General features: G+C 43.5%; 1 protein-coding gene across 1 annotated transcript; it reads left to right on the top strand.

Annotated features, from left to right (window-relative positions):
• The first annotated feature begins 4,591 nt into the window (after window positions 1–4,591).
• On the top strand, window positions 4,592–14,151 carry dll4 (delta-like 4 (Drosophila)). Its single transcript, XM_005724999.1, has 11 exons — window positions 4,592–5,029; window positions 5,192–5,452; window positions 5,842–5,899; window positions 6,577–6,840; window positions 8,763–8,823; window positions 9,874–10,004; window positions 10,235–10,404; window positions 10,504–10,723; window positions 11,225–11,960; window positions 12,305–12,413; window positions 12,922–14,151. Exons 1-11 carry the CDS (start codon window positions 4,976–4,978, stop codon window positions 12,925–12,927), a joined length of 2,070 nt encoding a protein of 689 aa, XP_005725056.1. The 5' UTR covers window positions 4,592–4,975; the 3' UTR covers window positions 12,928–14,151.
• The last annotated feature ends 2,396 nt before the right edge of the window (window positions 14,152–16,547 follow it).

A 16,547-nucleotide genomic window follows, 5' to 3' on the forward strand; every position in this document is an offset into this window, starting at 1 on the left:
CTGGTGTAACTGTCGATGTCAATGTCAGTCTACTCCAACACACTGGCCTCCTTTCAATTAAATCAGGATTTATGATGCATTTACGATAAAGCCCAGGTGGACGTCAAATATAAGCTTCGTTGAGTAGTAGTAGTAGTCCGACCTTCCAGATCATCATCCAGCTAAACAGGATCAGACAAATATGACTGACTGCATACACATGTCGTATATAACAACTGAGTCATAGTATAAAAAATGTGAAGTCCAAACCATTTCACCTGATGTACTCCCAGTTCTGTTACTTCTCTGCCTATAAGACAGGCTTGGTGTAGTGAAATGTAAAACTGTCAAGGCTTCAAATTACAGCATGTGTTACCTTAGACAATTAGTGGCTTCCTTTTCCTTCCTTCACTCTCTGTGGTCTAAAACAGTAAAAGTGGACACTTGATGACTTTACATCTTGTCCACAGAAGTTAACCTGGAAATGAAAATGAGATTTTTCCATTAAGAAAAAAGAAAGAAGCAGAAGAGATTTCTGATTCCATTTTGTTATCCAAACTATTCTACTTCAAAGATAACTCCAAAAATGTACGACCGGAGTTAAAATTGCTGTTATGGTCTGATTGAACAAAGAAGCAGATTCCTGTCATAGAAAAATTATATTATGTCAATTTAGTTAAGTCTATATTTTTGTTAGATTAGCACCCATTGAAGTTTAAACCCACTCCATCAACCCACAAAAAGTTTAAAAAATAAATAGTTTCAAGGTAGTACAAATGGCAGTGTGCATACTTGTAACTCCCTTGTAAGAGATCTGTGGCCCTAAAAACTTTAATAGCCTTCTGTATGTTAAGCCATGTGTGGCAAATAAAACTGTATAAATTAATTTGACATAGAGTGACAAAGGAGCAGCATATTAGAAAAATATCTGTCTTCTCATATTTCCAAGTTTCAAGTATCATTATAGATGCGCCTATACTGTAGCGCTTGCCCTTCGTTTTCAGATTACTCATGTGATAAATGGAGAGGCTGACATCATCTTGCTTGCTCCATTAATACAGCATTCTTCACATTCCACTGACAACAATAGATATTTTCTTGGCCGCTCTCTGACCGATCAACCTGTTTACACTTCCTTGTCAGATCACAATTATTCATGAGAATTGTCCAGAATGGTGAGAACAGGAAACGCGGTTTTCTCCGCAGCGTTCCTCAAATCCACAAACAGCCAGGAAAGCATCGCGGAACGATCTGAAGCGCACCAGCAAAACCCACGAGGGGGGTTTGCTCGCTGTGGAGTAGAGGGACGCAAGAGGAAGCAGAGGAGACATGAGCTTGTACGCTTTCTTCAGCTTCCACGACACCCACATACAAGCTCGTAGACACAGACACACACACATCCAAACATCAAAGCGCTCGGATGAAGGCTACAGCATGAACTGAAGCCTGGTCAGTCAGATCCTGCTGTGTTGCTGGAAAGCAGCGAGCTTTGATGCAACATCTTAATAAATGCAGGGTCCCAGCTTGTGGTTTAGAGAATGGGTCCAAATAGCTTAAGAATGAGCTGCACCAAAGCAGTTGGCTTGTTGTGGGCTCCAGTTGCTGCCTGGCATTGCATAAGAGCTCAAGAATACAATGGTTTTTCAGCAACGCATGTTATAAATAAAACCACAGAGAGCATTTGATGACAGCGGCTTAACTCTATCTCAGATCCTCTACTGGAAATGTTTCTGACTGCAGACATCGTGCGACGTGTTTTGATTTTTGCCTACCATGCTTTACAGCTTCAATGCTTTCCCTTTAAAGAGTTTTCAACTTTTGCCAAATATAATCAGTAAGTAAGCATGAATAGGCCATCTGCAAGTATATAAAAGTGTAATATCTGCTATCTTGTGCAAGCACTATAATAAAAGAAAGGGTCTGATATTGCCGACATTAACAGTGTTGTATAAAAAAAGCAAAGCTGTTTGGTTTAGTTCAGCTTTATGAAAAAAAAACAAAGCCCATATGGCATTGTCTTCATAGTAAAGACAGTTTTGTGTTATCAGCTGCACTCACCTGTTAAACTGCAACTGTCACACTTTTTATGGTGGTGACATTTTAGCTGGACTGGAGACATAGGGCCATAAAGCAGATAAGCGGGGGAATATTGAAGATGATTAGAAACCATTATTGGCAGAAAAACTGATGTGCTAATGTGGATCAGTAATCCTGAACCAACTCAAAATGCGTGAATTGAATAAATAGGTGCAGCTCCTATAGAGCGCACACACAGATTCTGTTTAAAAACACCTCATTAAATCAGAAAGAGTCATCAACATCGCAGTGTCAACAAGTTACAGAATTAGCATCCGAGAGTCAAAAAACAGGGGGGGGGGAAGAGCTGCACGGCATATGGCTCAGTCAAGCCAATGCCATTGTGTCTCTGTGGACCCACTGGAGACACAACAGGTGTGTCAATATGACAAGCATTCAACCAATCCATCGTGTCTCCCTCATATAAACACTGAATAAATATAGATGCTCTCCATTTTCACTCTCAGCAGTGCACAGAAACAACAGATGAAATGCAAACACTTTGAGATCGTGCCGAGGTCAAGGGAAAATCACAGACTATTTAAGCGTGTCATCATCCGTTAAGTCATAAATATACACTTTTAGGAGGGGGGGAAAGCAGCTTTTGTTGATTCTAGGTGACTAAGATTTTAAGATTAATCAGACTCTAGTCACATGTACTTGGACACATTTGTTCCCTTTTCATAAGCATAGCATGCACACCTACAAGAAAAAAACGGGGGAAAAAATAACAGAGTTGATGGAGGAGTGCACAGTTCATATGCTCAGCACTGACTACAGTATTCAGTGTTTTGTCTTCAACAACCTGATTATCATATTTTCCAGAAGCCTCCTCCTCACGTGGGCAAATGGTGTTGCTGCACAGCAACAAGTTTTGTCATATCCCCAGCGTTCACGTAGGAAGTCATTTTATTACACTATTACTGTAGTTTCCTCTTAACAAACGCTCACATGATGCCAAACAGAATTTAGATGAACAGGTTGGAGAAAACTGGCTCGTGCCCTCCGCGAACAGACGATAGAAAAACGGTGCGTCGGACTGCCAGTCTCCCACCAGATGGTAAATGAGAGAGACACGGGCGATCGAACAACAAATACAACCGATGAGATTAATCAAAAAACAGCCAATGGATATGAGGGGGGGAAACTGAGGTAAAGAGTGGGTTCCAAAAATTCAAATAGGGATTCTTTTTCTTTTAAATATCCCCCGGAAGTCTTTTCAATACAAATTCAATAAATAACATGTATAAATTTTATGTGATTGACATTCTTTGTGCATTACACTGGCGTCTACGTCATCCTTAGTGGGTAAACCTGGAAGTTATTTATTTATTATTTGCGTCAAACGGATTTAAGATAAGACAAATTGTCAGTTTAATAGTTGGACGCATCACCGCTGCCAATTTCAGGCCATCAAATCAAATATTTTATCTCGAAAATGCGGGGCTCAGATTCCTATTAGATGTAAAAGGCCGCGTGGAGAATAAATCAGTTTTACGCACGCGGGTGAAACCACGCGCAGTCTCTCCGTGTGTGTTTGTAGGGTATCAGAGAGAGAGAGAGAGAGAGAGAGAGAGAGCTCATTTGCATACAGCTGAATAGTTAAGTCCCCCAGTCCTGTACACCCGCATGAGGGCGAGAGAGGGACACGCGCCGCAACAATAGGAGGCACGCTGCCATTAACCGTAAAAATACTTGGGTGGGCATGAAGGGGCGCACGCGCTGCAACATTAAACACAACTAGAATAAGATGTTCAGAAAGGAGAAAAAACAGAATGGAAACATAATACGAAATGTAGGTGGGTGTGCGTAAAATACATTTTTTATTGGAGCTGAGCAAAGGCCCTTTTTCTAAATTAAAGCAAGCGTGCGTTTTAGTGGGATCATTTGGGTTTGGGAGTTGTAAGATATTGGCTCTTGTGCTTCTGGGTTTAGTCTGAAAAAAAGTAACATTCTGAAAACTCAAAAACAACTCAAAAGATTGTCTCCCCCCCTGTAATCGCATTTCTGCTTTCATTGTTTGTCTTACATCCCGAGGGAGGCGCACATGTGACCCCACAGAGAGTGGAGGGTCCTGGAAGGATAGCCCAAGTGTGCGAGGCTCCAGTGCTGCAGTAAGGGCTAATTAGGCGTGCAATTGAGTGGAACCGGGGGTTAAGGAAGGTACAAGGAGAGTAGGACAGTAATTGAATTTCTGCTCTCCATTCTCGAAGTTTCGGCTCTCCTGCGCTGTCCCCTCTCATTGTGCAAAAAAAAAAAAAAAGTCTAAATGTGCGCCCCGCATATTGTGCGCTAAAAATAAGTCAGCAGATGTTGGGGGCTTGTTAATAATCGCCCGGTATCCATGGTGGTCAGTCATCTCTCTGCCAGTGGGTATTAAATCTGGATAATTGTTGGGGTGGAAAGAGAAGGGGGTTGAATATGTAAAGTGGGCGGTGCCAGTTGGGTGAGTGGCAGTTTATGTAATGAGCAGCGCAGTGGTAGTCTATATATCTGGGAGGAGACACACTAGGGTTCATTCAGTAGTAATAAGACGAGTGATGAACGTCCGTGGCGCACTGACGCACCGACTTGAGCACCAAAACAAGGTCTGAGCCGCGCGCACACAGAGGAGTTGACCATTGTGGAGTACAATATCATGCAAGGAGAGGACGCCTGCTGACGGAGTGAGACACAGCTGTGGATATTGGTCTTCCCTCACCTTTGGATAACTTGGAGATTGGAAACGCTTCCTCTGGACGCTTTTGACGCACGGCAACAAGGAGCTATTGAGGACTAATCGGGAGTGGAGGATTTATAGTGTTTCGTGGAAGGTTTTTTTTAATACCCTATTTGTTTACCTCGGCGTCAATACTTCGGAATAAGAAGGTTTTGCTGCGTGAGTGGCTGGTGACGCGGCTGCCCTGGAGAAACAAGAAGGATGGCAGCCTGGTTCACCTTTACCATCGCATTTAGCACCACGTTAATATCACAGGTATGAAAGAGGATGTACATCTCCTTGGTGGTCCTGAGACCTCGGCGAAACCAGATGGAGAGCCGACTGTTTAATTTTTACCCCCCTCTTTTTTTAAAATAACAGAATAAGCTTCATGTAGCTGCACGACGTTTTCTTAAATAATATTTCCTTCTCTTTTAGGTATTTGGATCCGGAGTTTTTGAGCTGGATCTCCACGAATTTAAAAACCACAAAGGTCTGCTTGCAAACGGAGATGCATGCAAACCCAACTGCAGGACTTATTTTAGAATTTGCTTGAAGAACTATCAGGCTGTGGTCTCTCCAGGTGACTGCATCTTTGGAAGTACAATGACACCAGTGCTGGGGACAAACTCTTTCAGCGCCAAGGACAGTGGCACTTTACCTACACCGATTCAAATACCCTTCAACTTTGGCTGGCCGGTAAGGGCGTGGAGCAGCACATCCACTTTATTTGTTTCACTACAGCGATTGCTATTATGTTGATTTCGGGGAACTGCTATGCATTTTGGGAGCGCACCGATTATTGGTCAGCTAGTCTAATCCATATCATTAGGTAATACTCTTTCGACTAACAGATTGGACTGCTGCCATGTCGTTCATTTCAAAATCCAGAAAGGCTCTCGTGATCACTGTGACACATATTTCCTCGTGCAGTCTTAAGTCTGATTTGAATTTCTCTTCTCAATTAGCAGGAGCCTATGAAATACAAAAATAAGCAAGATTTAGGCTCTCGTCTAAATTGCGAGCACTCTTTTTTTAATCGCTATAGTATTTGTAGCATGTATTAACGGCATATGTTTTCTCTTTAGGGGTCCTTTTCATTAATAATTGAAGCCTGGCATTCACCTTATGGAAACCTACCTGTAGGTAAGTGCAGCCTTTTTTACCACAGGAGGGAGCTCTGTCTGTAGGTTTAACACACTCCAGTCGGTTTACAATTTTTGCACACTTAACATGCACGAAAGCAGAAAATAAATTGGGCTATTAAATGCAGTTTAGTCACTGAAGTGTTCCCCCTCCACCTCCTGTTAATTGTTCATCATTTCAGACAATTTTCACGCCTATTCATGCCTTTGTTATGAACTTCAGAACACCTTTTTCATTCTTATACCCAATACAATTGAACTTCCTCTAGTTTATTTTTGGCGTGGGAAAGAGCTGTGGGCTTTGGTGAGAATACTCAGTGCTTGCCAAAAGCCCCTGACTACATCTTCCTGTATTTTACACCTTACTCTGTTCTGCCCTTTGGAAGAGGGGACTGGGCCTGGGAATGTTTTTGCTGACGGAAAGAAAGAGGAAATTTCAACCTGAGTTTATCTTTCATCTAAGCTGTATGGGATTTGATAAGGGATGCAGCTTGGCACTGGGCAGATTATTAAAGCAAAAGTGGATGACTTTTGACCTCGCAAGCCATTTATGATGCATAAGTGACATAAAACCATAATCAATCCAGGACATGGGCAGGTTTAAACTCTAAACTTCCTCCATTAGTTCTGACTTCCTCTTCCTTCTCCTCTTTTTTCTTTTTCTTCATCTTCTTTCAGAAACCAACAACCAAGACGCTTTGATTAGCCTCTTTACCACCCAAAGACAACTTGGTGTAGGAACTGACTGGTCTCAGGATACACTGGCCAATGTGCAGACAGAGCTGAAGTATTCGTACCGATTCATCTGCAATGAAAGTTACTACGGAGAAAGTTGTTCCAAAAAGTGCACGCCCAGGGATGACCGATTCGGCCACTACACCTGCACCCGTGATGGACAGCTATCCTGTCTGCCCGGCTGGAAGGGGAAATACTGCGAAGAACGTAAGCAACCAGCTACATAATCTTTATGTTTTACAACTGTCTGGCTCACTTGCTATCAGTAGTCTATTCTTGGTGATCACAGTCTGTAGTTGCTTCAACTCAATCTGATTGTAATGAGTTTTTGGATAGTGTTCTGCAGGATTTGGTGGACAGGCCTTACCTTAAAGTGGTTAACTGTCCAATACTCTGATGAATCTGTTTCTGTACATCGTCCTTTGCTCTTCATAATCATTATAATGGTTTCTGCCTATAGAGAGAAATGCATAAGTTTGATATCAGCTGTTGCTAGTATGTGAGTTGTGTAACCCATAGGTCATCATCCTCAAGACCACAGGATGTTTGAGTGCTATAACTAGACATGACCTCATGATATCTGGCAAGTCTGATAGGCAATTTTGGTGTGGAATGCATTTTTCATAGCTGTTTGCTTCATATAATTTGTAATCATGTAATTCTGACGTGCAATTGGTGGGTTTGTGGGTACTCATTGAATATGGGTTTTCTTGGCGGGGGCAGGCTTAGCACGACAACAGGCACATTATACTTGTGCAAACCCACTTGGCCAGATCGTGCACCAGCACTCCCAAGATTTGGAAAGTTCTGAATGAGCCTATGAGGAGGCTCGATGCCATTTGGCTCCACAATACCAAGGGCCCCCTTTCACCAAAACAAATTAATCAAAGAGTAGATTGGAAGGAGGCACCGTGAGAGTAATAGTTACCATGTGCTGGATATGTGGCCACACGGGTGACAGCGGATCTGTCATCCATGTCACTTGGCGGTGAAAGAGAAATTGGCATGTGCTATTTTGACTGTGGCGCCAAATTCTAACCAGATGGGCTCACGTGTTGCAATTACACACACATCAATCGCCACTGACTACAGAAAATATACATGAGAAAGACAGATTGGGCATCTTTCAGAGGCCATAATTTGCCTTCTCGCTCACACGCTCCCATACATAAATTTTAACAAGCCCGGCCGTTCGGGGCCATAGTGTAGAGTTTGAAGGAGCTTAGTAGCAAACACATTAATGCAGAAACACACACTGTGGACACTTGCGCACAGTGGTAGTAGTAGTAGTCACGTGACACAAATGGCTGGCTAACTTAAGCTAAATCTACGCGTATTAGCGAACATTTACCTGCCGTTTCTGTCCAGGTAAGTTAAAGGAAGAGCTGTTAATTTCTGTTTACTACTGTACCTTCAGAAAGCGCGTGCCCGGTAACTTAATCTGCAGGAGAGAGGGGAGGGCGCGAGGGGGTGCGCGCGGGCATTGATAGAAGGAGCCCAGGCGACTGCACGCGCCAAGGTTAATCGCAGCATTATTATCCGCCACGCGCCACCGATGTTTAGTCCCCTTCCATTGTTGGGCGCGCGGTAGTGGCAGCTGCAAATATGGTTCTGGCAGACCACAAACAACAATAGTGACAGCTGTCTGCTATTGAGAGCGAGCATCTGTTCTGGACTAAACCGGCCGCTTACTGTCAGTCGCCTGATATGTTGCCCCGGCGAATCAGTGTCATGACCGGTACACTTAAAACAGGACAAACAAACTCTCACCCACACACACACACAAACGACCCACCCAGTGGCAGCTGTGGGTGTGGCGGACAGGTTTAGATCAAATGGAGGCTTCTGAGGAAAGTTGAGCCTCACCAAGGCCCCGTGTACTTTAATATACAGAGCTTACAGTTGGCTATTTCAAGGAAAGCCTTGGTTGTTGTGTGCCTAATGGCAGTGCAAGGGACTTGTGTAACATTTTAGCTTATGGTTTATTTTTAACAGTATGGAAAATATGAAATTGTCGCACCTGATGTATTGTGTCAGGAGGAACAGGTGGACAACAGGCAAAGAACAGTAAAAGAGCAGCACCCTTACTGTAAGTTTCATTTTTTTCTCTCTCTTCTTTCTGCTTGTAGCTATCTGTCTGGAGGGTTGCAGCGAGAGGAATGGAAACTGCACCAAACCTGGCGAGTGTGTGTAAGTATTAATAATTGCAAGTGTTGAAAAATGTGTTGGCTGTTAGGAAAGGAGCACATATGGGCACAGCGTCAGCTCCTTTCATGTGGAAGGCCTGGGTTGTTTTTCACTCAACTTCTTCACTCAGCTGCCTCCCAGTTTATGTGCAACAAAAGCACTTTTATCATCCGAGGATCCACATGAGCTGAAATATTTCCATATGATTCATTAAGTGAGGCTGAAGTTCACGTCAGCGTTTCGGTCCACGCCCTCTCTTCACAGCATCACTCACTGAGTTCTCCGCTTCCCATGTTCCCTCCTTGTCACTGCCCTATCTCACTCACCAGCGTGGATAATTCACACACACACACACACACTCACCCACTCGCTGTGGGAAATTCCTCCTGATTTTTTATTTTTGCCCTCTTTTTAGGCACAAATCCACCGTTCCCACCACTAAAACCATTCCAGATTAAGGTTAAATCCTTTAGATACCAGTAAAGCTGCTCCCATGTCTCTGCGCACTAAGTAACAGAAAAATGTTTTAACCTTTAAAAGAGCATCTTAAGTCCCACGATCTTAGGAACCTTTAGGAAGCATCTTAATCTTTAAAAAATATTTTTGCTTGGGTATTATTATATTATAATTAGTAATCTTTAAACACAATAAAGATCCCCGCTTCCAGCCCCACTCTTAGCATTAACGTCTACACATGCTGTACATACATTGTATAACCTACCTGTACAAATAAAGTGCACTTTCACTGAGTGATGAGCGATGAACTAACAAGGTTTTACTACTACAAGATCTCACTTTTAGCCAAGTGAAAGTTATTTTTTTCAGATTTCTGTGATGCATTAATTAATCATCTAATGATTGTGTCCAACTGTGGTATGACGCAGTTACTGATGTTAACCGATTTCTTAATATTAACATCCAATTAATCTGTTACAGGGATATTTAATCTGAGTTATTTGATGGCTTAAGACTGCAATCACAACACTTTTAGCATGAGAAAAAAAACAAAGACTAATGTTTTAAATGTCTTTCGTTTTTGTTTTAATTTTTCAGATGCAGAGATGGCTGGCAGGGCACGTTCTGTGACGAGTGCAGGAAGTACCCGGCCTGCAAGCACGGTACCTGCCAGCTGCCGTGGCAGTGTAACTGTCAGGAGGGCTGGGGAGGCCTATTATGTGACCAAGGTACGCCAGACAACTTGGCTCACTGCTGCTATTCCTTTTTAAAAAGATGCTCTCATATTACTTGCACCCTGTTTTCATTTGAATTAACTTGAAAGCATTAGTAAATTAGGTTTCCTCTGAAGTGTTCTATTCATAGCTTTCTACACATCCGGGGGTAGATTGGTTGTGTGTGTGTGTCTCCTGCAGACACCCTGTAAACAAACACTCTTCTCCTCTCTCCCCCAATCCAGACCTGAACTTCTGCACCCATCACCATCCCTGCTTGAATGGCGCCACTTGCATGAACACTGGCCAAGGAAGCTATACGTGTACATGCTTGCCAGGCTTCACGGGGGTCAAATGTGAGCTGGAGATGAAGGAGTGTGACAGCAACCCCTGCAGGAATGGGGGGACATGCACAGTAAGTAGGAAACTGAGCGGTGCATGCCCACCTTTAGGTTTCAACATTCGCTGCTGATCATACTTACTCACTGACTTGTTTTTATTTCCATTTCTCAAGAATCTGGAGAGCGGCTACATGTGCACCTGTCCCCAGGGCTTTGAGGGTTCCCACTGTGAGCACAGCCTGCTGACCTGTGCCGACTCTCCCTGCTTCCACAAGGGGAAATGTAAGGAAAAGGACAACGGGCGCAGCTACATGTGCGAGTGTCCCAGAGGCTACACCGGGCTCAACTGCGAGAAGAAAGTGGACAAGTGCACGTCGCTTCCCTGCGCTAATGGTACAGTCTTCCTTTCCTCTTTGCCCCCCCCCCTTTCTTTTTTCTGAACTTCCCTTTCCCCCCCCCACTCCAATTCCTGTCACTGGAACAACAGGAATTGGTGGGAACTTGGTGTCTATTGTCCTCCATGTAAACACTCAGCAGCTTCGAGCAGCAGCTTGTAAATGTCACCACAGCTTGCTGTGGTTGTTGATGAAAGGGGACAAATAGCCAGCGCAGTTCAATTTCTGTCCTCATGTAAACACAGAGGGCTCTGGGATTGTTCTGAGCTGGGAGAACAATATGCAGCACTGCGGTCACACTGTGGATTCAGTGGAAATGTGTGAACTCAAGCAGCCTCGCGGGAGGGATTACGGAGATTGTGTTCTCTGTCTTTGATTTTGAAACGCCTCAGTGTCGAAACGTCTCTCACTCTGTTTGCTAATGGTAGCTTCTGAGTTTCCTCCGAACCTGTATTCGTTGATGCTTATGATCTACATCCGCTTTCTCTTTTTTTCATAGGAGGTCTGTGTCAGCTCCATGGTGGCATCCGTGTGTGCAGCTGCCGCGCAGGGTTTACCGGCCAGCGCTGCGAAATCAACATCAACGAGTGTGCTGGAAACCCCTGCCTTAATGGAGGCACCTGCCAGGACCGAATCAACGACTACACCTGCATCTGTCCTGCCGGCTACGGAGGGCGAAACTGCGACCGGATCCTGAACGAGTGTTCCCTTCGGGCCTGCCTCAATGGGGGTACTTGCAGTGGGGGAGGTGGGCCGGGCAAGTCTCCAGCAACTTGCAGCTGCCCCGCTGGATTCACTGGACCCCAATGCGAATATTTCGCCGTCACCTCTCCTGTGACCACCGGAGAGAACAAAGATGGTTTCCAGTGGGCGGCGGTTTCTCTGGCTGTTGGGCTGGTGGCACTACTGGTGGTGCTGTGCATGGTGGTCTTGGCCTTGAGGCACATCCACAGGCAAGCCCAGAGGCAGCGAAGAGAATCAGAGACTATGAACAACTTGTCCAGCAGTCAGAGGGATAACCTGATCCCAGTGTCCCAGCTCAAAAACACCAACCAGAAAATCAGCCTGGAAGTAGACTGTGACTCAGAGAAATCAAACTTTATTCATAAAAACTATCACTTGGACCCTTACAACTCGAAATCAAAGGAGTTCAAGGACGAAAAGTCACAAGAGGATAAAAGTCTTATTTATGACAAGGGTTTAGATGATAAAATGCCTTTGAGTAGAGTGTACAGGTAAGAGAAAACATCTTTGCATGTCTTTATACTCTCGCCTTGGCTGCGATAATGTCTGTTAAAGAACTATTTATTCCACTCACATAGATAGTGTGTATATATACAGGGCTCTGCTGAGTAGAAATGACTGTTATGTATGAGAAGCCTCTGTCATGTAATCCTCATTTGCACCCAACAGTGGGCCCCCAACCATACATTGCTCTTCATCCACAGAGTTTATATTGAACAAGTGCTTAGCTATGTACTCTTCTTTGCTGCTTAGCCGCATGTGTATACACCTAACGCATAGTTCTGCCATGTGCTTCTAGTTTGCGTTAACACAAAGTGTGATTTGTGTTTTGCAGCGAAAAGCCAGAGTGTAGAATATCTACAATATGCTCCTCGAGAGACTCCATGTACCAGTCGGTATTTGTTATAGCGGAAGAGAGGAAGGAATGCGTCATAGCGACTGAGGTAAGGCAAATAAATAAATAAATGAAATGAAATAAAATCACGTCTTCATCAGCATTGCCTTAGATCCTCTATTTGACATCCATTAGGTTGTCTCAAGTGCACGATTCCTCACTAGTACACCAACATTCATAGGAGAAGATGAGACTTGCTGTTTTTCCCTGTTTTTTTTGGTATTCTGACCTAAGCTGGGGGGGAAACGTAATCACGTGCATTATTGGTTTCTATAAATTATGCTAGCTACACTTTATCTTGGCCATATGATGACCTAAAGTGAGAACCTATAATGATTTCTCGCACATGTTTGGCTCTGCTCGGTCTCAAAGGTGCTATGTTTTAGTGCTGTGGCTTTTAGTGGAATTTTTAGGATGTTTACTTCCAAGCAAAACATAACAGTGATACCGGTGCGTTTGAGCTAAAGAAGTGCTTGGAAACTGTTTTTAATTTGCTGTTTTTATGTTGTTCAAATTATTTGGTGTAACTCCATTTTTTTCTCTCTTTTATCCCACAGGTATAAACTGTGAGTGTCAGAAGGCAAGGGAACGAGGGGGGGAGACACAATCAAGGCAGAATGTAATATTCTGGATTGTTTACAAATGCTGAGAAGAGACTGGAGATCATTTTAGATGTTCACTGCTGCTCTGGAACACTTGAGAACTGGAGAGGGCAGAAAAGTCTGCTCTGCAAAAAGGAAAGAAAAACAAAAACAACAAAAAAAAGGACAGAATTGAAAAACTTTGACCGAGTGTTTGTATGCAACACATGTACAGTGAAGGACCTCTCTCAGTCGCGACAATGGTTAAATGGACTGGCAAAAAAAATAGACTGACTGCACGAGGTGTGACGACAGCATCAGTGAAATTATTAAACTTCTAACCTTGGCCATCCTGGACAGTAAAAAAAAAAGAGAGAGAGATAAAGGGTGGATTGTCGCCCTGTGTATCTAACCTGGCCTTGTGTGATAATCATGATGACTTTGACAGCCAACCAATCAGTAAAAAAGAAAAGGTGCCTAAAGATTTGACCACTCCAAATCCGCCCCCCCACCTTTCTCCTTCTTTCCAGCCAGCTTCGCCTGCTATGCAAGACTCAGGGTCTAGACGAGTGAACTCACCCCGTGTCACAATCCAACCTCACCACTGCTGAGTTCTGAATGTCTGAAACTAATCTTCAGCCGTCAATCACGTGGAAAAAAGAAATTTGGGGGGGGTGGACACGTCATGCGCAAGGGTGAAGATCGTATGCAGCCCAAATTCACTAGAAGCCTTAAAAAAACGGGGTTTGAATGCTCAGTTGTGTGCCCCTGTCTATCCTTGGATCGATTTGCACTACCAAAATAAATAAACAAAAACAATGGGGGGAAAAAATACTTTGAAAATCAACAGAGATTTGAAGAGAAAACCACAGGAGCACAACAGTCAGTGCAGTGCCAGAACGATCCAAGAGAAAGGGAAAAGTTTGCGCATAGAAAAAAGGTGTTGGGGTTTTTTTTTGTTGTTCTTTTTAATGCAACTGAAAACAAGAGACTCAAAACGAGAAGAAAAAGACTGTCACACCACTGCCTGCCTATAATGAATTTCAAAAGTACAGAACCAATAATGTAATTCTTTTTTAAATGAGTATTTCCAGAGTTTTAATTTAAATATGACACACTGCTCTTTATATGTTTTATAATGTTATTTTGTATATAATGCATATTTATAAGGACCAAACTTCTGTAGAATAAAAAATTCTGTGAAAATTTCTGGAAAGAAATTATTTATGAGGCCTTTTTTTTTTCTTTTACATTATTGACCGTGTGTGTCTAGTATTTATTTATATCTGTTTAGCTTCATTTCAGCCAACAGCATTGGTTTAATCAGTGCTAACTGCTCTCCTGCAGTAACACAACATCACATATAATGTTTTGAACATTTGGTAAATGAAGGTCCTTGAATGTAGTATGTCTACCTCGAGTAATTCCTGGAAATGCTGTTGGCTCTGGCCCCACTCACTCAGCCACCCACCCACCCCCTTGTTTCTCTCTCTCCAGCCCTAAATTGGCTTGAAATTCAAATCCGTTTCCACGGATACCACCCCCTCAAGCTGGAAATGGTGAAACAAAGCCCGGTGCGGGGCAAAAGGGGGAATGCCTCCCCACCACCACTACTCTTCTCTCTCTCACCCCTCCCTCCTCATAAAGCTCGTGCACGCAAACGTGCGCACACGCGCAGCCGTCCAAGCAGATGCCGTGGGGGAGCGCGGTGTGAGTCTGCAGTGCCATAAAAACAGCAGCATATGCCAAGCCTCTCAGCCTGTGCGCACGACCCACAGAGACCTCCTCCCATAAAAAATACACTCAGGCACTTGCAGGCTCCCCAACTGCTCTTCCTCCCCTTCAGGGTTAAGAGCAATATTTCAATGCCCGGTTCCGTACCACCCACTCCTCTGCAAACAAAGCTGGAGAGAGGACCTGGCACCAGCAGAGAGGAGGGTGAAACCAGATGGAAGCCAGCGGATCTGTGAGGATTCCACATAAATAAATAAGTCAACTTTTCTAAAATAGAGATCTTTATCAGAGTACTCTTCTTCGTCTTGCTATCATTTACCATCCTCATCTATTTGGAAAATAGCCGCTGTTCCATACAGTTTGGAAGAGCGCTTAAGGATCAGTGTTTTTATTTTTTTTTTTCTCTCTTTTTTCCTTTCTCTCTCGCTCTCTTTCTCTCTCTCTGTGTGTGTGTGTGTGTGTGTGTGTGTGTGTGTGTGTGTGTGTGTGTGTGTGTGTCATGCACATTATCAGAATCTCTCCTGACTCCAATTAACACAAATGCTGCAACAGTCAACACCCCCCTAATCAGCAGCAATCAACACTCAGCAGAGAATCTGGATGGTTTTTCCCTCACACACACACTCATCCTGTAAGCCCGTTGACCTAGGCATCCTCATCCTCAGCTAGTGTGTGTTCATTAAAAAAAAGGAAAAAAAGAAAAGAGTTTGGAAAGGGGAGCTTCCGCACATGCTCGGAAAAAACATACGTGCTATCACAGTGATGAATCACCCAGTTAAAGGCCTCTCGCGCTGTGGTCATCTGTTACCTGACCCAGCCTGATAGCGCTTCCCACCGTCCCCACACTCACACCTACGAGCAGGAGCGCTCTCTCATCCACACTCCATCGCACATGCTAAGGCTCTGCTCTTTGGCCTCTCGGTGTCCATAACACAGCCAGGCATTTTCATTGTGTTATAATCACAGCATCCTGTTTGTGACCCGGTGACATCAGTTCCTGTTTCCTCCCTGATTAAAAAAAAAAAGGAAAAAAAGCAGAACATGCCACTGCATGCTGACTGCTTTTCTCACGCATCGTTTTCATTTCGTTCTGTACTTAGCTCGCACACATGACTCGGGCTCTCAGGAAACATCCTCAAAACAAGCCGGGTCCCAGACAAACACACTAATCAGTGCTATTTATTCCCAATCTAGGAAAAGGGAAGAAAATAAAATGTATAAATTGATGTGTGAGCAAAGCAGATGTTGAAAGTGCCAATCAGGAGTTGAAAGTTGCAGGTTGTCTTTCTTTTTATAGCTGGAGCTCTTGTGGTTTGTTAAAATCCTTAAGTGGCTTCAAACAGCATGAGTTTGTTATTGTTGGCCTATGTGTCCTTGCCCTGCCCTGTTGAGGTGAGCCTGATCCAAATATTGATAGTATCGATACCAACCCTGGTATCGGTATTTGTATTGGATCAATACTAGATACTGATACTTGATACTATACGTGATTGATACTTTGTTGCACTATGAAAAATGTCTAAAACTTTTTCTGTTCAAACATCACGCTTATTCTAGTTATAGCCTACAGCACATTTAAACAACAGAAGCTGACGCAAAGTGCTTTAGAGACAGACATATGTACATTCAGGGTCTCCAAAAACAGTTTCAAAATACATGAAAAGCTGAAAGATGTGTTTTACTGTGTTAACTGAGTACTATGCAAAGTAAAAATCACCACAGTGATTTAATAGTTATTAAAATGTGTTAAGAAGTTAACAAATTGATGATGACTCAGCTCATAAATAGTGACACACTGACACACACTCTCCCCCACTTAAGCTGCCTTTCTCGGTTATACTTATCAGCATCTGTATCTGTACTGGTAC

This window comes from Pundamilia nyererei, unplaced genomic scaffold (genome assembly GCF_000239375.1).
Source record: "Pundamilia nyererei isolate P.nyererei 1_Seehausen unplaced genomic scaffold, PunNye1.0 scaffold00013, whole genome shotgun sequence".
NCBI classification, from domain to species: Eukaryota; Metazoa; Chordata; class Actinopteri; order Cichliformes; family Cichlidae; genus Pundamilia; species Pundamilia nyererei.

Coding starts and splice junctions, on each gene's coding strand:
- dll4 (XM_005724999.1), top strand. CDS start 4,976: ATGGCAGCCTGGTTCACCTTTACCATCGCATTTAGCACCACGTTAATA. Junction 8,824..9,873: donor ACCAAACCTGGCGAGTGTGT/GTAAGTATTAAT, acceptor TTAATTTTTCAG/ATGCAGAGATGGCTGGCAGG. Junction 10,724..11,224: donor GTCGCTTCCCTGCGCTAATG/GTACAGTCTTCC, acceptor TTTTTTTCATAG/GAGGTCTGTGTCAGCTCCAT.